A 21,882-nucleotide genomic window follows, 5' to 3' on the forward strand; every position below is an offset into this window, starting at 1 on the left:
AATTAAATAAATTACATAGTCAAACGTTTGTCTTTTGAATTTTTTTTCTTTCTTTCTTTCATTTGCTTATTTTCTTTCCTTTTCTTTCTTTCAATTTCTTTCCTTCTTTCATTAATTTTCTTAATCTTTCGCTTTTTCTTCTTAATATATATTCCTATATTTCCTTTTCATATTCTTTCATTCCTTTCATATTCTTACTCCATGCCTGATCAGCATGCTTTATTAATTAAAAGAAAATGTTAAGAAAATGGAAAATACACATCAAAAAATTCATCAAGACCTACAGGTTATGCGTAATATACAAATATATTTTCTTTTTTCACCCACTGGAAACATTTGATACATCTTGATTAGTTTTTACCAAAAAAAAAAAAAAAAATCACAAGCATTTTTTTTCTTAATAACTATAAAATAAAACACACCACGGCCTGTAATCTGTAATACATTAAAGACACGACCTGAAACAGACTTTACAAACGCTGCGCACAAAATTATACACACAGGTGCAGGTACTCGTTCACAAAAGTTGGCAGTTTTCAGACGTCAGAGTGCAACAAATTTAAAAGTACAGTAAAATAATACCACAAAAATTAGATTAAAAAAAAAAGCCTCAAAACATATAAACGTATAAAAAAAAGATACTTTTGTTAAAATCATAATTCATTTTACAACTCCTTCAATGTGCTCTATATCGATTTTTTTTTTTTTCTCTTTAGTGTTGCAAAGTTTTCTGAATTTCCTTCTCGGCCCAAACTCCATACGCCGTATAGCTTAATTATTAAACTACAAAAGCCGTGGCTCGTCTTCAGGATCTTCAGCATAGCCTCTTCTTCTGTATTAGGATGTATTAACATGACCAAGTTGAGATGCCCAAGCTGAATAGTCCCTGGACATAATTTGAAGATTGTTGCATAAATGTACGAGAAATTTGAGCTAAAACAGTGTTTCACACTGCTGGGTTTGCAGACGTCTGCCCCCACCCCACTCTCCAGTCTGGAACACAAGCCATTCTTTGTTTCGTCAGGAACTTAACATGCACTACTGGCTCTTTTTTTCCTGAACTCTACAGCTACAGCTCTTCACGCTGCCACCATAGAGTCACACGTTTAAACATTTTTCAGTGCTTCAACAAATTCCTTTCTCAACATTCTTGGGTGATATGACTATAATATTGGTATTGTGTTAAATGATATTTCATAAAAGTGTTTTTTTTTTTTTTTTTAAGAAATACAAACTCTGGAAGAAGCTGATTCGATGTGAACATTTTCTACTGTTTTGAATCTTTTTTTTTTTTTTCCATGTTTGATTTTGTAGCTATTAAATAAACTTATCACCAACCTTATTTGTTTTAAACTTTTTATCTAAATTTATCACAGAAATGTTTTTTCCAGTATTGTGATAGGTTAGAACCTAATCTGTACCCTTATTTGTCCAAAAGGTTTTCACCTTTTTCGCATTTTCAAATCTTACAGCAGATTGTGTTGCAACTATGTGGAAAACAATGCAATAAACTGAATAAATTGATATAAGGTTATAAGGTGGAGGATCGGGATGTGAAAGACTGCACAGGTGCTTAGAATTTAGGAAATGAAAGCAGAAATAAAACTGAAGGCCATATCTAAATTAAATACTGTGTGTGTTTAATAGTGACGTACGCAGCCAGTCAAAAGTTTTTGAACCCCCTATAGAAATTAATTTTATTTATTTATTTATTTTGTGGCTTTATTTCATTGGAAAAATCGTGTAGTCCTTACAAAGATTTAGGGATTTAGGAACACTTTTAAGAACATTTAATTGCCAATAGCGGATAAACTGTAATAAAATGGGGAAAAAAACAAGTTCAAAAACTTTTGACTAACACTGTGTATTTGTTTTACTCTATAACCAGTTATTTATCTGCTTGAGTCTAGAAGTCAATCTTTTTCCCAGTTTTAATTTGTTTAGAAGTTCAGAAGGACACCAAAGTTTTCTCTATTTCTGTTATTGGACAAAAAAAAAAAAAAAAAAAAAAAATTGTACCTTCATTTCCACTTGAACAAAAAAAAAAAGTAAAAAAATGGCACATACTGAATTGAGAAAAGACATGATGAGATGTAATTCTCTTGTATTTACAACAACTAGTTGTAATTTTGAATGTCACTTCTGGTCATGTAAGAAAATAAAGGCATGATTGAAGAGATATTAAGCAAGTGATTTAAAAACAATACCACTAATACATTTTTTACATATATATATATATATATATATATATATATATATATATATATATATATATATATATATATATATATAAACACACATTAAGGACCAACTTGGTCTTGTTCTACACAAATAGTACCATTAAACTGTCACAGTGGGAACTATGCCACATCCTGGGTTTCAGAACTGTTTATAACACACTTTCATCGACTTTCCCTTAAGTGTGTATCACATACATCATGACATTACAAGTGGCCACTTGAGAGCAGCAATGAGAGTGTGATCACCAGAACACACTCAAACAACACAACTGGAGTCTAACACATGGGTTGCGTTTTGTTGCTTGCTACATAACGGGCGTGATGATAAATTAACAACTCTGACTGAAAGTTGAAAAGTTGTTAAATTTTGTGAAAATCCTGAACAAATCATATCTTAGTTTAGGATGATTGTGTGCCACAGTGCCTTAAGTCCTCATAATGATGGCGATTCCAGCGAGGGAAAGTCGACGTGCGCATTAAAAACAGGACTAAACTGCTGCAAGGAGAGTGTTGTACACTGATGACCTGCCGCCTCTTGTCCTTCTCCATCGCTTTTAGAGTCTCACATTAACATATAGTATAAAAGCTGCTCGATCCAGACGTCAGAGTTTAGCCTGGAAACAGCAGCACTAATGACACCGGATTTGAGCTGCCATGTTTGGAAGACCAAAAACAAAAGAGCGTGGTGGGAACGGAGAGGGAAATGGGGTGAGAAAAAAAACAAAATGAATATCCAAATAATAGTCAAAGTAGTGATTTCCAGATCCAGTGTCATTTGGTTCGTACATTCTCACGTGCTTCATTAGCGTCGTCTTAAAAAAAACGTCCCTGTTGGCTCGTACCATTTATGGTTTACCAATAATTACATGCCTGCTGGCTCGTACCATGTTCGGTTTATCCATGGACATTCACTTTTCAAAGTTCACTGAATTCACTGTCTGAATTGCGTCTTTCAGTTGACGTTTACATGATGCCACAAAAATTGTCCAGGCTGTCCACACACCGGATGCTACATTGGATTTTAAAAGGAAATTCCATGTCTTAGATGGAATTTGAGTTTCCTGTAGGTCAGACTATCATCACCAGAAAGTGTCCACACACACACACACACACACACACTCACTCATCCAGCCATGACATTCACTGTTTCGGATGTATTAGGGCTGTCAGAACAAATTTCACTTTGCCAGAGATACTCTAATTTAATGATTATTTCATTTTTCAACGGTAAAAAGTCACATGCTTACAATGCCCTGTGTTAGTTTAATCAACAGGTTGCATACATTTTTTTTGACTGTTGTAGGAAAATTGCTCTAAATAATCTATGATGTAGCTTATGAATCTCTAAATGCTATGACATCTCCTTCTGATTAAAAAAATGTGACACAGATTTCACCTGTGGTTTACGTTGTGTGAAAACACAGTGTAGCTACTCTGGCTAAGGCTCGATAACATCATGCTTTTCTTAATATTCAACTACTAAAGATTTTAAATAATTAAAATGATGCAATTTTTAAAGCAATCTGACAGCCCTAGAACATACAGTACATAGTGCATGACTCACTCATTCACTGATTCACTCATTCACTGACCCCCCCGGCCCCTTCTCAGGTGCACTCTCTCTGGCCGCTCCAGGTTTCGGCCAATCCCAGGTACTCCGGGTTTTCCGCTGTAGGTGTCACATATCCGTTCACCTGCCTGGGGGGTGATGTGGCTCCGACTGCTGAAGCCCCACCCGGCACTTTAGCCACAAGATCCAAGTAATATGGATTGTCAAAAGCGGGAGACGTGGGCACTAGGTACTCAGGGTTCTCCACGCTGCGCCCAGCGCTTAGGCCGTTGTGTAGACGCCTCTCAGTGGATTTACGCGGCAGCGTATTCGCCCGATCTGACTGGACGTCCTGATTCACATACTCTGAGAAGAGATGAGGAGAAAAGAATACATGTAATACCCTGTGTAGTGCACAAAGCTCCTATTTCATGTAATGTGTAATAATGTAGAAGCCATTATTTTTATGCCCACATCATGTAGTGCATTTAAATAAGGATCACAATTTAATGTACTGCCTAGGTTACTACAGGTACTATAAACAGCACACTTTCAGCTACTGCCTATAGTAATTACGCAGTTGAGGACACTGTTTGATATGTATCGTGTCTCACCTGGTTGTGTGCGTGTTTTGCGTGGCAATGAGTGTGATGGGTAACTTATCGGCCCATCCACTTCCAAGTCTCCATCCACGCACCCGGGGAAAGTGGGGTCTTTACTATAGCGTCCCGGACTGGAGGGTGGCTCGTCCCTGCCCCCGTCCAGAAACACGGAGTCTGACTGGCCGCCAGCTGAGCAATGGGATTGGCTTCGGGCCAGCGAGCGGTACTGAGAGCCTCCCCAGGTTCCATTGACCGTGGCACCGGCAGGAAGTGTCGGGTATAGACTCCGCCCCAAAGTGCTGACCGACGAGTGCATGCTCCGCCCACTTGGTATGCCATCCGTCTCCAGTCCCAGATCTGTGCTCTGATTGGTTGAGAAGATCACAGAAAGCCATTTAATGTGAACAGTGCATGATCAAATAGAAAAAAGCAAAACTAATGAGACAGGAAGGTGAAAAACACTGATCTGAGAACTGTCCAAGTGCACATGCTGAATATTCTAATACGCTCGCTTGATTGACAGCCCGTTGGCAGGTCATGACTCAAGTGTATGTTGTACGTTTCTAGTGGAAATGTCGAGAGAGAAACAGATCTGACCCTGTGTGAGTGATGCCTTGTCAGTCCGTTAGCCTGGTTCTCAAAGAATCCGGGTTGTGGCACCAAATACTCCTCTGCATCCAGCAGTTCCTTCACATTCCCTCCTTCTTCTTCCAGCAATGTGCGGTAAAACTTACTGTCCACCAGACTCGACAGACTCATCTGCTCATCATTCTGAAAAAAAAATAATTAAATACTAGATTGGTACTATGATGTACAAGGTGTGGTTAGGCTAACTATGTATAGGCTAACAAAAAGATGCACCAAGATGTTAATAGCGTCTTCAGGAAAGTTTTGTGAATTACAGTTTCTTTAGCCCCATGCTTTAATACCACGTATTCCATCGAAATTTATGACTGTGTGCATGTATTGACAAAAGTGAGCACCTTTATGTTAATATCTGCTGTGTTAATACTCATCACTGCTAACCCAAAGTAGTTAATTGCTTAGCTAACCACGCCATGCTTTTTCCAATCTCTATATTAATCATGTATGATGTAGGTAGCGTACGCACCGGAATGACAACATAGCGTGGAGGATCTCGCGCCATGGTGCTGAAGTTATTCACCAGCTCCTTGAATCTGGGTCGACACTCGGGATCAATCATCCAGCCTGTCAATCAGATCAGATCATCAGTGGTTTTTTTTCTTACCTCGTTTAACAGTCAGAGAAAATAAAAACCCTACTCATGATTGACGACAAATTTAGTCATTCAGTTTTCTGTAACAGAGTTAAAGGAGAGCTCGAAGACCTTGTTATGAAAATACACATATACATCTAGCATGACTACTTAAAATGGCTTTGTAAGCAGACGAGCATACTGAACCCACAACTGTGCTAAATGTGTCTGCTGTGAACATTTTGATTCTTAAGACGCACATTTGACCATGATCATGTAGACGTCGATGGTGCAGATGAGAGGCTGGGGAAGGCGCTCTCCTCGCTCCAGCAGCTCAGGAATATCCCGTGCTGGGATGAGATCATACGGCTTCATGCCAAAGGTCATCAACTCCCACACGGTCACTCCTGAATTATAAACACATGAGGAAAAGTTTTAGTATAGATGTAACCATGAAAAGAAATGAATTTCAAAACTCATTAGTTTAAAGTTCTATTTTATAAAATCAGCTTTAATTTGTCTCTATATTAAACCTGTTTTGTTTGTTTGTGCCATTTTCATCTGGGTTTCATTAAATTTAAACGTGTGGCTGGAACTCGTAATGTGAATATTAATGTCCTGATACGGACCGTAACTCCACACGTCGCTCTGGTGAGTGAACTTCCTGTGAAGAATTGACTCCAAAGCCATCCACTTGATGGGCACCTGCAGGGACATGAGGTCACGGTTAGCAAAACCACCACAAACCAGTTTAACAAAAATCACCAAAACAACACACACACCTTTCCGCCGTCTGCATGGTACTCGGTTTCGTCTATGTCCAGGAGGCGAGCCAGGCCAAAATCTGTGATCTTCACGTGGTTGGGGTTCCTCACCAGAACGTTTCGGGCTGCCAGATCTCTGTGGACCAGTCGGACCTCCTCCAGGTAACTCATTCCCTGTGGATGTTAACACAGACACACACACACAACCACCTGATGATGCCAACTGTTGTCCTGGTCCAATTCAATACTGTTTATTTATGGCCAATATCCTATACATATTGATTTTATAGTGACCAACACTGCACTGGTGACCTATACACTCACTGCCCACTTTATTAGGAGCACCTAATTATCTAATCAGCCAATCGTGTGGCAGCCATGCAAGGCATAAAATCATGCAGATACAGGCCAGCAGCTTTGGGTAATGTTCACATCAGCTATCAGAATGGGGGGAAAAATCTCAGTGATTTTGACCGTGGCATGAATGTTGGTGCCAGACGGGCTGGTTTGAGTATTTCTATAACTGCTGATCTCCTGGGATTTTCTCTATATTTTACTCAGAATGGTGCAATAAAGAAAAAAACATCCAACGAGTGGCAGTTCTGTGGATGGAAATGCTTTGTTGATGAGAGAGGTCAACGAAGAACGGCCAGATCTCGATTTCTGCTGAGGCACACAGGGTCAGCACCAACAGCATGAATCCATGGACCCAATTTGCCTTGTGTCAACAGTCCAGGCTGGTGGAGGTGGTGTAATGGTATGGGAATGTTTTCTCGGCACACTTTGGGCCCCGTTAATACCAATCAACCATTGCTTGAATGCCACAGTCTATATGAGTATTGTTGCTGAGCATGAGCATCCCCTTCATGGCCACAATTTACCATCTTCTAATGGCTACTTCCAGCATGATAATGCACCATGCCACCAAGAAAAAGTAGTCTCAAACTGGTTTCAGGAACAACTCGTTGAACAATGAGTTCAGTGTTCTTCAGTGGCCTTCCCAGTCACCGGATCTGAATCCAATTGTCTACCAATAGATTCGCAGCAGGAAAGTGCACCTGAAAAATCTGAAGGACCTGAGTGATGCAATCATGTCCACATGGACCAGAATCTCAAAAGAATGTTTACGACATCTTGTGGAATCCATGCTACGAAGAATTGAGGCTGTTTTGAGAGCAAAGGGAGGCCCTACCCTGTATTAGTATAGTGTTCCTGATAAAGTGTTCGGCGAATGTATATAATTGTACATTACACCACACTGCTGTTGAACTCTGGAAACTGACTGGTCAGAAGATGCTGATTCATTGACTGTAGCCCATCTATTCCTCTGCATAAAGTATTCGAGCAGATTTTGAGTGTCTGAACTTTGCATATAATTGTGTTTGTGTGTACTACAGCGCTGGAAACTCACCTTAGCGATCTGCACACACCAGTTGAGAAGGTACTGAGATCCGATGCGGTCCTTGTTCTCTCGGACGTAATCGAGAAGGCAGCCATACGGCATGAGCTGAGTGACCAGTTGCACCGTGGAGGTTAAACAGATTCCCAACAAGCGGCACACGTATGGACTGACCACACCTGCCATCACATACGCCTCCTACACACAAACACACACACCCCTGTTGGTATTACAATTCTACTAACATTCTAACTCAAGTATATAACCTGAGTCACCATAGGGAAATATTTTGTTCAGGTTTTCCAAAAAGCCAAGTGGGACCACATTTACATTTATCCCGTTCCACAAAAACTTCCTGCCATTTTCCAGCATGTTCAGATTATATGATACTATACTACATACTCATTTTGGAATGTAGCCATGACAACAGCAATAAATAACAATGTACACTATACTTTGGCTTCGCTAAACAAAAACAAGAAACATGAATAACCTGGACTTACGCTCAAAGGAAAAAGTTTTGATTAAAAGCGGCAAGAACAGCGCAAGTGGACGTCCTCCAACACGTAACTATAGCAACAATCGGATAATGAGTAGCTAGTAATGTAGCAAAAACTCTACAAAGCCATTTGTTTTGTAGTTAACCTTGGTATGAGGTATGAAGCTAACTCACATCCAGAATTTCCTTGTTGGCTTTTGGGGAAGTGTTCTCACGCAACACTTTAATAGCCACCGGGATCTTCATGGTTTCTTCATCAGGAGTCCAGATACCCTGCGAGTATAGACAGCAAAATACAGACAATTGTTTTAAAAGGTCATGTACAATATCGCTAACAAGTTATAGTAGTAGAACCGCTAAGATGCTGGCTTTAAAAGGCAGCCATTTTGAATTGTAGACCCCTGGAATAAAAATGCTGTCTACGTAGACTGCCTTAATTCACTTGAATAGGACACAGGTGTAGTGGGTTATTTAAAAATGTAGCAATTATATTCATTTTATTATATTAACAAAAACATTAAATACTAGCACTGGTGTATAACTACTGCGATTAGCAACCTATTAGGATCAGTTTGATCAGCATTTTGATTCATCGCTCATGCTGACCTTGTAGACAGTGCCAAAAGCTCCAGATCCGAGAACTCGCAACTTCTTCAGCTCCGTTTCCTTCAGGATGCGCATCTGAGCCTGATTGGGTTGTACTCCACTCGGCGTCAGCGGCTCCACCAGCTACAGGACGAAATAAAAATCAATATTATTAAAGAATTCCACAAGGCTTGACGTTAACTGTGACATTACGGTATTAGTGAATTTACCTGGAATCTGCCATGAGTCACTTTCTTACAAAGCTCCCTACATTCCACACACCTATATTACCTGTCTGACTTCCCATTATTCCTTATATGGTCTTCGCTTCCTGTGCTTGTTCACTGCGCAAACCTGTATTGCTCTTTATGTTCCTTGTTTCTTGTGAGGTCTTGTTTACTTTTTCCTTATCTAAATCTTCATGACCTGCAATGTTATCTGGAGAAACACTTGAAATTTTGGCTTGTGGTTGATGCTAAGTGTAAATACAGCGTAATGTTAGTCGAACAGAGCTTTTAATTTAGCAACATATCTGAGGCAAATGGTGATGTTTCACAGAATTCTATCTTTCCCATGTTACTACTTCTGTGAATAAAGACTTAACAGCTACATGCTACATAATTTGTACACAGAACATAATTTGTACACAATACAAAGCTTTCAGACAGAAACAGAAAACTGCATTACATATGTAAGTTTCAAGCTGCATCTTGGAATCATGGAAGTCACATGACATCATGCGTTAAGCTACGTTTTCCCTCGTCCACACTACAACAGCAAAACGGTGCGTTCAGTTCGATCAACTCTGAAGAGCGGATTCGAAACGTTTTCAGATTTGTTAGTGTGGACTTCGCCTTAATCATTAACTGGCTTATACTCAGCATCCATGTTGCCTAGCAACAACTCCTAACATTTTTTTTGCGTCTCAGACCTCGTGCTCCTGCAGGCGTCTCCTTATAGTCTCCTTCTTCTTCAGCTTCTTTTGCCGGCACAGATAGAAGATGAGCAGAGCCAGCAGGATGACGAAGAGAACCACACCACCGATTGCTGCTATCGTCGTCCCGGGCCTGTCAACAACGACAACGACAGTCATTTTATTTTCTGATCTGCTTATAGCTGCTATAACGTAAGTGAGAACAGGAACTAACTTGCTTCCTGAACGTTCCACAACATTAATTGTAAATGGATAAAATCAGATTTGGATTTTAACGTACAAGTACTATATTGCCTTTTTTTTTAAATGTACGCCATTTTGTTGCACTTTTCAAGTTATGCATAACAAAACAACTTCAGATTTCCTTTTCCTCCATCAGACTAGTATATTCTAACATCAGTAAACAAATCTATCCTTTTTTTTCAGATATTTTGATGCTATGTAAAAAAGCTTACCCAGTTTTCTGGTGAACTGGACATCCTCGGTCATCCATTGTACAGCTATCGAAAAAACATGTAACATGTAACATGTAATCAATACTAAAAATAAACAGACAAAATAGTTTTTGTGTGAAAAGGTGAAGATTTCAAATCTCTGGAACAGTATGTTCAGGTTTCTACCAGGGTGCTCGCAGTGGGCCGAGTCGGCTACTTAAGTCCAAAAGTAACGACAATAATTACACGGAGAAAGATGGGTTACAGCGTAGCAGTTGTTTAAGTGATTATCTGGGTGCGACTTCCAGGTTATGTAAATTACATGTGTGTAGTTCTTGCCTGTGAGGTTTTCCCAGATTTTTCTTGTGTAGAAGATTTCCACCCTCATTACCCAACAGCTTATAAAATAGCACTTGATCCAGCACTTCCTATTGCAGTCTCACATGAAGCCACGAAATCCTAATTCGAGGTCGTGAAATTGTTGCACAGGATATGACCTGTTTTATCACGATGCAGCTCTTAAATTTTTTTAATTCATGGGTTTTCTTCTAAGATATTATTATAATTATTAGTAGTAGTATTAGTAGTAGCAGTAGTAATGTCATCTGATTGATGCACATTTTGGGGATAAATCCTGAACTAAGACCAGACTCCTGTAGTAAATAATTGCAGTTTTGAGTGAAACGTGTGTTTTGGGAGTTTCCTTACGAGACGGTGCAGTTGGTGGCGCAGGGCACGCAGTGTCCGCTCTCGTTGGCGTATTTCCACATGGTGTGTTGCTCCTCCTTCACGCCGCTCGGGCAGCGCTCTACACACGTGTCACCGTCCTGAAAGTGCACACACTCCACACACTTGTTTGCTCCCTGCGATTAAAAAAAAAATGAATAAAGTTTAGTTGGATAAATGAAAGTGTGTGTGTGTATGTGTGTGTGTGTGTGTTTTAAAATTAAAGTGTCTTACAGGGCCGGTGCAGGAGGCGGAGCCATTGATTAGTCGACACTCAGAGTGACAGGAAACGCAAGAGGATCCGTCGATGAACTCTCTGAAGGCACTACACACACACGCGCGCGCACAAGCACACTCTCTTGGTTGGCTGTTCATCAGTTATTAAATGTTAATTTGTAATATATTATTAAATCATTTGAAAAAATGTATTTAAACTCACCCATGCTGGATGTTGCATTGCTCCACACACTCCATACCGCGCTGAAATGACTTACACGACACACACTGACTCGGCCCGGGACCCCAGCAGCTTCCATTCGCACACAGTGAGTCACACACATGACCCTCAGCCACTGAATCACACACACACACACACAAAAATTTATAATTTGGCCAGACCTTACCATCGAAAGGTTTTGCCAAATTTAGGAGCTTGTCCTGAAGATCATATAATTATGTGACTACTGTTATACTGATTATTCTGAAGAGGACACTCCATCTGCAAATACTTCTTATTGGTTCTTTTTAATTTTTTTGTTACGCGGATAAAAGTTGTTTTTTTTTTAAAAAATACCAAGCTGGGTGTGAGTGTGTGTGAGAGTGTGTTACCACAGGTTTTGGGGTCTCGGTTGTTGTTGCTGATTAGGTTGAGCTCCTGATTCGGGTAGAACAGAGCGGCCCACGGCAGAGACGACGTGTAACACAGCTTGGAGTTGTTGTGGACGAGCACGAGGCCGCCGCTAACGCGGCGCAGAGAACGCAGGCCAAGAGACTCGATGTGGAGGGACTGCACTCCCAGAGAAAACACACCCCTACGAGCACAGAGAGAAGGAGAAAAGAAAAATTCATTGAATTTATGTAACGAACTTGCATTATTTCTTAAGTCTAAGTTCCCCCCCTTGCGCTTACACAGCTACTTAAGTCCATTTTTTGGATTCATATTCAGAATATTAAAATCAGCTGGGTTGATTTAACACCTCTGAGGTTGCCAGATTGTTCCTGAGCGGAAGCGTTTGAGACTAGCATCTAGAGTACTGCCTTTAAAGTAAAAAAAAATCAGGGATAAAGAATGCATAGTGAAGAAAGAAATAGCATTTTTTTTTCTTTGCTGTCAAATGTAATATGATGCATCATAAAAACAATATCTCCAGTATATTGTTGCATAGTCCTAGTCGTAATTATCATATTAAGCGCTGCGAATTTGATTTAACAAGATGGCTTCAACCCTCAATATTCAGCAGCTTATAAAATAGCACTTGATCCAGCATGTTCTATTATTTGTATTATTATTGGTTGCAAACTATTTGAGTTTGTTTGAGTTTAAGAAATTAACAAATTAAGTTTGAGAAAATCTCACTAATGTCGATCACTAATGTGAAAGTACAAAATGCAGCAAAAAGTGGATTTATAACCAGTTACTCAGCTCAGTATAAACTCGACTGGCTAACAGAACACCTCGACTCACATGAGTATACAGAAGAATAAAAAAAGATTCCTTATTAACAATGTCCAATTGAGACAAATCCAGAGTTTATCTGTGTATAAATTCCTCATATAAAACTGAAATCTGTTTGTACATCCTGTTCACGGAGTTTATTCTTTACTGAGAAACAGAATTATGTTTGTGAACAGGGGAAGTAAACTCGGACTGTTGGACTCTGAAATAAACACAACCGTAATGTTGAACAGAAAACAGTCACACAGCTCAATCATTAACTTTAATCACCAACACGTTCAATAAACCAGAGACACAGACACACACACACAGACAGACACACACGTTTGTCTTACTATCCTTGTGAGGGCCTTCTATGGATATAATTTTTAATGTAACACTATGCTACACCTAAATCTAACCCTCTTTTCGTTTTTTAAATCTTCTTCAAAATCTTCTTTCCCATATATTTTTCTTTTGTTAAATAAACAGATGAAACACAAGTGGAGGATGTGTGACAGGACTTACTTGTAAAGCATTCGTCCTCTGATGACCTTCAGGTTTTCAAACACACTCAGGTCGCTCCGGTTCTCTGGCCACGCTTCGATGTACAGGTAACCTGGAGGGAATAATCTCTCCTAAGTGCCGGGTTCTCACACAAACACAACGCTGACACACACTAACCACCAAGAGCAACAATCATTTGTAATGCACTAATTTGCTAATGCGCTACACAGCAGGCTACGATACACTCACACACTCGTTCATCCACTCACACACACGTACTCACACACTTACTCGCACCCACATACACAAGCAGACCCACACACACTCACACACTCGCAGACTTATACAATCACAGTCTCACACACTCGCAGACTTGTACAATCACAGTCTCACACACTCGCACACTTGTACAATCACAGTCTCACACACTCGCAGACTTATACAATCACAGTCTCACACACTCACACACTCGCAGACTCTATAGTTATAGTCTCACACACTCACAGACACACACAGACTCAGAGTCACAGCGTCACACACTCACACAGACATACAGTCGTAGACTCACACACGTACACACACAGAAGCACACACTCCCGTGGTCACGCCCTCATTCACGCACACACACAAACTCGCATTCACTGTCTCTTGCTCCCACCCACTTGTACACTAACAGACATGCAGAATCACACACACACTCGCAGACTCACACTGTGCCACTGTGATACTGCATGTTATACGATGTGTATGAGAGCTTAGAGCTACCTGTGATCTCCTCTAACGTTCGGAACACTTCAAGGTCACTTGACTGCAGGCCTGATAAATTACTGCGCGGGTCCCTGTGGGGAAAACACACAATTTTCAACAAATTAAAAAACACTCCATATCACGCCCTCTTTGGCAGATGTTACAGCTTGCAAATGTTTTTTGTAGCCAGCTACAGAGCCTTTCTTTTCTCGTTTTAGGAATTTTCACCAACTTTTCCTTGAGGAACATTTCTAGCTCCGAGATGTTCCTGGGCCATCTTGCACGCGTTGCGTATTTAAGATCTACCTAGAGATGTTCGATGATTTTCAAGTCAGGGGACTGTGAAGGTCATTCCAAAAGTTTCAGCTTGCTTGTCATGAAGTAGCTCACGGAGGTTTTTGAGGAATTTTTAGGATCGTTGTCTTGTTGTAGATGCCAATCTCTTTTCAGCTTCAGTTTCTTAACTGTCTATGTCACATTTGCTTCCAGAACTTGCTGATATTTACTTTTTTCTCCATACCTGACATACCTTTGGTGACTGTGGCCAAAAAGTTCCAGTTTTACTTCATCAATCTACAGCACTTGTGTCTGAAATGCCTCTGGCTTATTTAAATATTGTTTTGTATACATCAGATGTTGACTTTTGTGATGAAGTCACAGGTAAGGTTTCCTGCTGATGATTCTTCCATGCAGATCATGTTCGTGCATGTGCAGTAGAACAATGCACCACCACTCCTGTGTCAGCTAAACCTTCCTGCAGGTCCTTGCTTTGCCTTTCTGTATAAGGGCAGTTCTATCGGAGATCTACCAGATCTTGCTTTGACTTCCACAGTTCTGCTTAACTGCAATCTCTTAATGACATTTCAGAAAGTGGAAATTATGAGCTGGAAGCGCTTTGATATATTTTATAACTGCAGTCAGCTTCTTAGTGGAGCCCACGGTTGTTGACTGTTGGAGTGGAGTGTCAGGTTTGAAGAGTCAGAGAATATATTATGCTCTGGAATTATCATCACCTGACAATTCCTAATGCCAATTCTTGACCTGAGAACACTTACCCTTGAAATGAGTGTGTAAGGAAGGCTAGACTGCCGTAGATCTTCTTACAGCCCTGGAAGGAAGCGATGTTGGAGGATTCCACGGCAGTCATCCCCTGGAGGTTCCCCATACCGAGACCGTAACACACTGAGCCGCAACACACACACACACACACCATTAATTAACTAATTAACCATTAGTCTACCATCAATTATTAAAAAATTGATACAACAGATATCTACCATCAGCCAGAGAGAAAGAGAGAACGCAAGAGAGAAACAGACAGAAAGAGACAGACAGATAGACAGAAAGACAGAACAAGGCAAACACACACACAGAGACTTTATTTATAGTGAGTTTGTGCACTGCAATAGCCAATAAGGACAGCACATTAAACATACAGTGCAAATACACTTAATTACACACAGACACACACATACACATATCTACCTTTTGGACACTCTCCTTCACACTTTTCACATTTCTGTGTCTCCTGGCCATCTGGTTGGTTGGTGATGACCTCCTGATTGGCTTTAGGGCAAACCATTGTGCACGCCACATCCATGGCCAAATAGTTATCTACAGAAAGATGAAGAAAGCATGAGAATAAATAGAAAGAAGAAGAACTTTAATTTTCCTTCATCACTTTAATAAAAACATCTGGTGGCTCAGATTAGAAGCATCTACACAAGACAGAGTTGGAGTTACAAATTCAAAAATGTCAAAATATTTTTTTCCCTATCCAGTTTGATCCAGATTAAAATCCAAATTACAAAAAGTGAAAAACGAATATTTTTTTCTTTTGTCCAGAGTTCAGCTGAGGTTATTGTGGGTCAAAGTTCCCCTGTTCTCTACAGAGTGTATAAAGTGTGTTAGAGGGTTAATGGTTAAAAAAAAGGACACTTTACTGGGACACTTTTTCACACAGGTGGCGCCGAAGCTGAACTTCTTGTTGGGGTTCGGTTTGGACTGATACGTCACTGGGTCGTAGATGGAGGGAGCAGGGCAGTTGTCTTTGCACGTGCCGCTGTCATTAAAGTACCGACAAGCCTGAAGGGAAGAAAAAGAGGATACAAGCTTACTCTATGTTCAGGATCAAATAACCTAAAATACAGCTGTGAAAGGAAACACACACCAGACAGTCGGAGTCTTTGGGGCCGGTGCAGCCTGCAGCACACTGCACGTGACAACAGTCGCTCGCGTCGGGACCTTTGCAGCGCTTACAGCCTGAAGTACAGCGCACGTTTGTCACTAAAAACACACAAACAAACACGGGTCAAACAGTAGAAATGTTACGCTGTCATTCAGTCTACCAGCAGACTTTCAGTATAAAATAAAAAATACACTTTGGTGGACAAAGGTGATGATATTATTTTATTTTTAATTGTTGTAGTTCTAACTAGAACTGCTAAATATAAAGCTGTTTTGTAAACGAAACAGTGGGATGTTTGTACATGTCATCCAACTAAAAGTAAAGAAAAGCTAGAAATGTAAAGATAACTCAGAGTAAAAAAAAAAAATCTCTAGAAGTATAAAGGAAAGGAAAAGCTAAGAGAGTCGAGAAAAGCTGATACTGTAAAAAAAAAAAAATCTGATTAAAGAAATGTAAAGTGCAGAAGAAGTGTAAAGAAATATTGAATTTGAAGTGTAAAGAAATGCTAGAAGTGTAAACAAAATCTGATTGTATAACGAAGGGCTAGAAGTGTAAGGTAAGAGTTCTTTTAAGAGTAAAAGAAAAGCTGAAAAAGAAAAGAAAAGAAAAGAAAATTGTAAAGAAAAGCTGAAGGTGTGAAGAAAGGCTGAAAGTGTAAAGAAAAGCTGATAAGATGAAGAAAAATGGAAATGAAAATGTAAAGGGAAGTTTAACAAGTACAAAACTGATAGTGTAAACCAAATATGAGTGTAAAAAAAAAAAATGCTAGAACTGTAAAGAAAATCTGACAGTGTAAAGAAAAGCTGGATATTTGTTACAGTGTGGGGTTTATGCATGTTATCCAACCGGTAAACCAGAAAGTGTAACATAATTAATATCCGTTACGATTTTTTAATGTTTTGAATTAAAATCTATTTTTTGACATTTATGAATAGAAAACTTTCCACTCTCTAGTACAAAGCCATGATAAGAAATCGTGTTATATTTAAGCACTTTATTTTGTGATTTTAAACAATCTCTACGTATTTCATCCACAAAAGCACGCCGCATGAAGATTTCCAGTGATAAGAGAAATGCTCACATGTTTGGCAGTCAGACACAGTGGGCCCCCAGCAGCCCCTGGAGTCACATGATTTAGGACAAGCTGGACCTGTTTAAAAATAAATAAATAAATAAATCAGCATGAAGCCATATATAATAATAAGGCCTTGTGATATCATGTAAAGGTTAAAGGTCATACTCACAGTAAGGTGCTGCTGACTGTAGATGCTGCAGTTTTCCGTTTAGATCCTCGTCAGCCATGATGTCCTTCCAGGTGATAGACCTGGGGTTGGGGAAACACAGCTGGGGGTTTCCCCAGATGTACACATCACCCAGTAAAATCTCTAAGGGAGAAAACAATCCAGAGCTGATTAGCATGCTAGTCAAATACAAGTTAACACAGAGAATTTCTTACTGAAATATCTTAGTATAGTGTTTTACTGAAACAGCTGTTTACGAGAACTAGAAGTCAAAGATAGCTAGCTGATGATCTGGACAGACAGACAGAGAGACAGAGCTTTACCCGTGAGACTCCTCAGCGATAGCTGTGAGACTCCGGTGTTGCCCAGAACAGCGAGGGCGTAACTCGAGTTGTACAGCTGACTGCCTCTGATGATGCGCAGATTCTCCAGAGGAACCACGGACACAGAGACGTGGGCTATCAGCACATAGCCCTGAACCTCCACGATTCCCTACAGAGAGAACGACGTAATTGTAACGACATCATCCTCATGACCATCAGTGTCACCATCAACACCTTCTTTCCTTCATTTTCATATTCATCTTGTTCTTCTTTCTCGTGTTAGTCTATAGTGGTCATCAGTTTGCCCAGGAACAGGGGAAGCCGGCGCTTTCATCCTATAATGTTGCAAAACTAGTAGCTTGGGGAAAAAAAAAGGTGAATTCCTTTGTCAGAAATAATCATTGTAAAAGTGATACCCTGTGCTCAATAGTGTAAAGAAAAGCCAACATTGTAAAGACAAACTGGAAATGCAAAGGAACGCTAGCAGTGTAAAGGAAAGCTAGAAATATGAAGAAAAACTAGACGTGAAAAGCTGATGAAGTAACGAAATGCCAGACATGTAAAGGGCAGCTGATAGTGTAAAAAAAAAAAAATAAAAAATAGAAATGTAAACTACAAGTGTAAAAGAAAGCTGATAACTTAAAGGAAAGCTTGGAATGTAAAAAAAACCTGATATTGTAAAGACAAACTATAAGCTTGATAGAAGGTATACAAAAAATAAAACTAGAAGTATAAAAGACATCTGACAGTGTAAAGAAAAGTTGATAGAGTATAGAAAAGCTAAATGTGTAAAGAGTAGCTGATTTTGTAAATAAAGCCTGGAAGTGTAAGGAAAAACTCAGTGGAAGACTTGGAGTCCATAGTGTAAAGACAAGCTAGAGGAGTAGAGGAAAACTAGAAATGTAAAGAAAAGCAAGAAGTGTAAAGCAGAGGTGGTAGTGTACAGGAAATTTGATGTTATATTTAAAAAAGGCAAGAAATGTCATATGAGACAGCGGATAGTGTAAAGAAAATATGCTACTGTAAAGAAAAGCTGATAGTGTAAAGAAAAGCTAGAATTTTAAGCAGAGGTGGTAGTAACAGGGAAGAAATGTCATATGAGACAGCTGATAGTGTAAAGAAAAACTAAAAGTGTAAAGAAAAGCTAGAAGTGTAAAGAAAATATGCTACTGTAAAGAAGAGCTGATAGTGTAAAGAAAAGCTAAAAGTATAAAGAAAAGCTAGAAGTGTAAAGAAAATATGATACTGTAAAGAAGAGCTGATAGTGAAAAGAAAAGCCAGAAGTGTAAAGAAAATATGCTACTGTAAAGAAAAGCTGATAGTGTAAAGAAAAGCTAGAAGTGTAAAGCAGAGGTGGTAGTAACAGGGAAGAAATGTCATGAGACAGCTGATAGTGTAAAGAAAAACTAAAAGTGTAAAGAAAAGCTAGAAGCATAAAGAAAAGCTAGAAGTGTAAAGAAAATTTGCTACTGTAAAGAAGAGCTGATAGTGTAAAGAAAAGCTAAAAGTGTAAAGGACAGCTGACAGTGTCAATGTAAGTTAGAAATTTAGAAAATTGAGAACTGTAAAGAAAAGCTAGAAAGGTAAAGAAAAGTTGATGGAGTAAAGCTAGAAGAAATGTTTCATCTCTCATTGCTGTAAACAGTCAACTTCACTTCATTGAAACCTTCTCTATGAATGTGCAACAAGTCTAATGTTACCTTGAGGAAGGAAAGATCTGGCGTCCCCTGTAGGTGTGTGATCTCCAGGTTGCCGTGGACGACCTGGCAGCCGGTGTAAAGGAGTCGTAGCATCTCATAATGGTTCTCCAGACTGGAGGGCAATGCCAGCTTCATATCCGTACCCAGACATACTGTAGGATCAACACACACGTCGTATTTCAGAGTGTAGAGTGACCCATAATCCTCAACTCAAAACAAGAACCTGTTTCCTAGACGCTGGCTAATCCTAGTCCAACGCTAACAAGGATTTATTTTCCAGACAATCGACAATGACATTTAGACCAAGGCTCAATCCATGACCAAGGTGCAGGTCCATTATAATTAGTCCAGGATCAGGTGTCAGCAATATTGTACGTAAAGTTCAAAACGGATTTACGAAACAAAACAGGAGATGCTAAAGCCTCTTGCAGAGACTAAGAAGATGAGATCTACAATTAAGGTCAGCCAAGGGTCATAATTTTTTATTTATTTTCTAGGGATGCACCGATCCCTTTTTTTTTTTTTTAAGTTCTTTAAGATTTAAGACAATTTCCATTCTCTGTTCATGTGTAAAGATTTTTAAAAATTAGATGTTAAAAAATATAATACTATGCATAAAAAGTTTGGACCGGGATCTTCCCACAGGGGGACTACCGTACTACTGCTCAGTGGGTGCAGTCGTGGCCTAATGGTTAGAGAGTAGGACTTGTAACCCGAAGGTGAACCTGAAGGTCATGGGTTTGAGTCTCAGGTCCGGCAGGGATTGGGGGGGGGAGAGTGAATGACCAGCGCTCTTTTCCACCCTCAATACAACGACTGAGGTGAGACCCTTGAGCAAGGCACTAAACCCCCAACCGCAAAAAAGGCTGCCCACTGCTCCGGGTGTGTGTGCACTTGGATGGGTTAAATGCAGAGCACAAATTCCGAGTATGGGCCACCATACTTGGCTACGTGTCACTTCACTTCACTAATACAACAGACGGGTTGCAGCGAGTAGCTATACATCTACAATGCGAATGATATGAACTGGACAAGTGTGAGAAATTCTTTTAAGTTTAGGCAAAATTCCAGAAATTCCAATTTGTGTTAAAGTTACAAAACTAACAGAAAAAAAAAAATCTGTGGCAGACTTGCTGTGGGATGCGCCGTCCACTAAAGCAAAATGATCACGAGAATCCCGGGAAGACGGAATAATCTATGTTGTTTACATCACAGAGTGTTCTCGGCAGGAATGTCAGCAGAGAAAAACAACAAGAAGCGTCTCGTATTCGGATTCCAAAATGTTGCCCTACTGGCAGTGCTACTTTTTTCCCCGACATCAATTTGTCAGCGATTGTTAGATGAAGCTCTCTCTCTCTCTCTCTCTCACACACACACACACACACACACACACACACACAGCAGTTGGAAAGGCTAAACATTACCTACTGAACACACACAACTAACCACATTAACACCACAACATGGACAAGGTCTGCAGAGGGACGCTGTCACAGGCATCACACCAGGACACTGACAGATGAAAAAGTCCCTCTGCTAACTCTCTAATATCCATCCCCCATCCCAACATTCCCTCACAGGGCTATCAGTGTGTGTGTGTGTGTGTGTGTGTGTGTGTGTAGGGGCTGGCTGGTGGCCTTGAATAGAATCCGACCCACTTCCTGTCTCCCCTCACACACTCCCCTCTTTTGTCTCAGTCTTTTTTTATGTCCCCCTGCCTCTAATTTCACTCCTGTCTATCTCGATGTGTCTGTCTGTCTGTCTTTCTGGCTCTATGTCTGTCTCTCGCTCTCCCTTTCTCCCCCTATCCGTCTGTCTTTGTGTGTCTCTCTCTATCTCTGTCTGTCTCTTCCTGTTGTTATGTCTGCGTCTCTGGATGTTAGCTCCTCTGTGTGTGTGTGTGTCTATCGGTCTCTGTCTGTATCTGTCTCTGTTTCTCTCTGTATCGCTGCCTTTCTTTCTCTAGGTCTGTCTCTCTTTTTCTCTCTGTCTCGACCTCACTTTATGTCTGTCTTTCTGTATCTGTATGTTAGTCTCTCTCTGTCGAGCTCTGGTAAATTCTACATCTTGTGTGGAAAATAATTACCACGCTGAGGTAAAAATGCACTCTAGCCACAGCTATTTAACACACACACACACACACACACACACACACACACACACACACACATACTCGTGCGCATGCACCCACGAACACATGCACGCGCACACACAAAACAAAAGCTATTATTACTAGCTTGGCAAAAAGAGACGGAAAATTTGATTACGTCCTCATCAGGACAGCTGACTACACGAAGTGTAAACATCTACAACATCTCCGATTTATCATTAACCTTCAACACCGGCAGATTTATTTTCACGGATTACTGAAAGAAATGACATTTGTTAGAAGTGATCCATTAGGTTTCCTCGCTACATAGCACAATCCAAAATGTCAGTCATCTCTCATTTCTGTGGTATAAATGAGAGACAGGCTGACAGACTCTTCAGCTAGCATTCAATGCTAAGTGGAATTACAGTGTCGTTTTTAAGGCATTCTGGGCATTTTATTAGTAATTTACCAAAACATCTGAG

The 21,882-nt window shown here is 40.0% G+C and overlaps 1 protein-coding gene across 1 annotated transcript in view; it reads right to left on the reverse strand.

The window, feature by feature from the left end:
- Nucleotides 1-204: 204 nt before the first annotated feature.
- erbb2 (erb-b2 receptor tyrosine kinase 2) overlaps nucleotides 205-21,882 on the reverse strand; it is a 28,903-nt gene continuing 7,225 nt past the window's right edge. Inside the window, exons 2-27 of the mRNA XM_026947856.3 lie at nucleotides 19,309-19,460; nucleotides 17,609-17,777; nucleotides 17,289-17,429; nucleotides 17,126-17,194; nucleotides 16,027-16,142; nucleotides 15,800-15,941; nucleotides 15,342-15,470; nucleotides 14,912-15,038; nucleotides 13,875-13,948; nucleotides 13,131-13,221; nucleotides 11,777-11,979; nucleotides 11,388-11,520; nucleotides 11,183-11,273; nucleotides 10,931-11,085; nucleotides 10,244-10,288; nucleotides 9,786-9,921; nucleotides 8,876-8,998; nucleotides 8,444-8,542; nucleotides 7,783-7,968; nucleotides 6,390-6,545; nucleotides 6,237-6,312; nucleotides 5,868-6,014; nucleotides 5,503-5,600; nucleotides 4,989-5,162; nucleotides 4,404-4,755; nucleotides 205-4,155 (exon numbers count right to left, since the gene is read on the reverse strand). Of these exons, the coding sequence (XP_026803657.3) occupies nucleotides 3,848-4,155; nucleotides 4,404-4,755; nucleotides 4,989-5,162; nucleotides 5,503-5,600; nucleotides 5,868-6,014; nucleotides 6,237-6,312; nucleotides 6,390-6,545; nucleotides 7,783-7,968; nucleotides 8,444-8,542; nucleotides 8,876-8,998; nucleotides 9,786-9,921; nucleotides 10,244-10,288; nucleotides 10,931-11,085; nucleotides 11,183-11,273; nucleotides 11,388-11,520; nucleotides 11,777-11,979; nucleotides 13,131-13,221; nucleotides 13,875-13,948; nucleotides 14,912-15,038; nucleotides 15,342-15,470; nucleotides 15,800-15,941; nucleotides 16,027-16,142; nucleotides 17,126-17,194; nucleotides 17,289-17,429; nucleotides 17,609-17,777; nucleotides 19,309-19,460 (3,692 nt within the window). The 3' untranslated portion in view covers nucleotides 205-3,847. The remainder of the gene's footprint in view (nucleotides 4,156-4,403; nucleotides 4,756-4,988; nucleotides 5,163-5,502; nucleotides 5,601-5,867; nucleotides 6,015-6,236; nucleotides 6,313-6,389; nucleotides 6,546-7,782; nucleotides 7,969-8,443; nucleotides 8,543-8,875; nucleotides 8,999-9,785; nucleotides 9,922-10,243; nucleotides 10,289-10,930; nucleotides 11,086-11,182; nucleotides 11,274-11,387; nucleotides 11,521-11,776; nucleotides 11,980-13,130; nucleotides 13,222-13,874; nucleotides 13,949-14,911; nucleotides 15,039-15,341; nucleotides 15,471-15,799; nucleotides 15,942-16,026; nucleotides 16,143-17,125; nucleotides 17,195-17,288; nucleotides 17,430-17,608; nucleotides 17,778-19,308; nucleotides 19,461-21,882) is intronic.

The sequence above is a fragment of the Pangasianodon hypophthalmus genome, chromosome 12 (genome assembly GCF_027358585.1).
Source record: "Pangasianodon hypophthalmus isolate fPanHyp1 chromosome 12, fPanHyp1.pri, whole genome shotgun sequence".
Lineage (NCBI taxonomy): Eukaryota > Metazoa > Chordata > Actinopteri > Siluriformes > Pangasiidae > Pangasianodon > Pangasianodon hypophthalmus.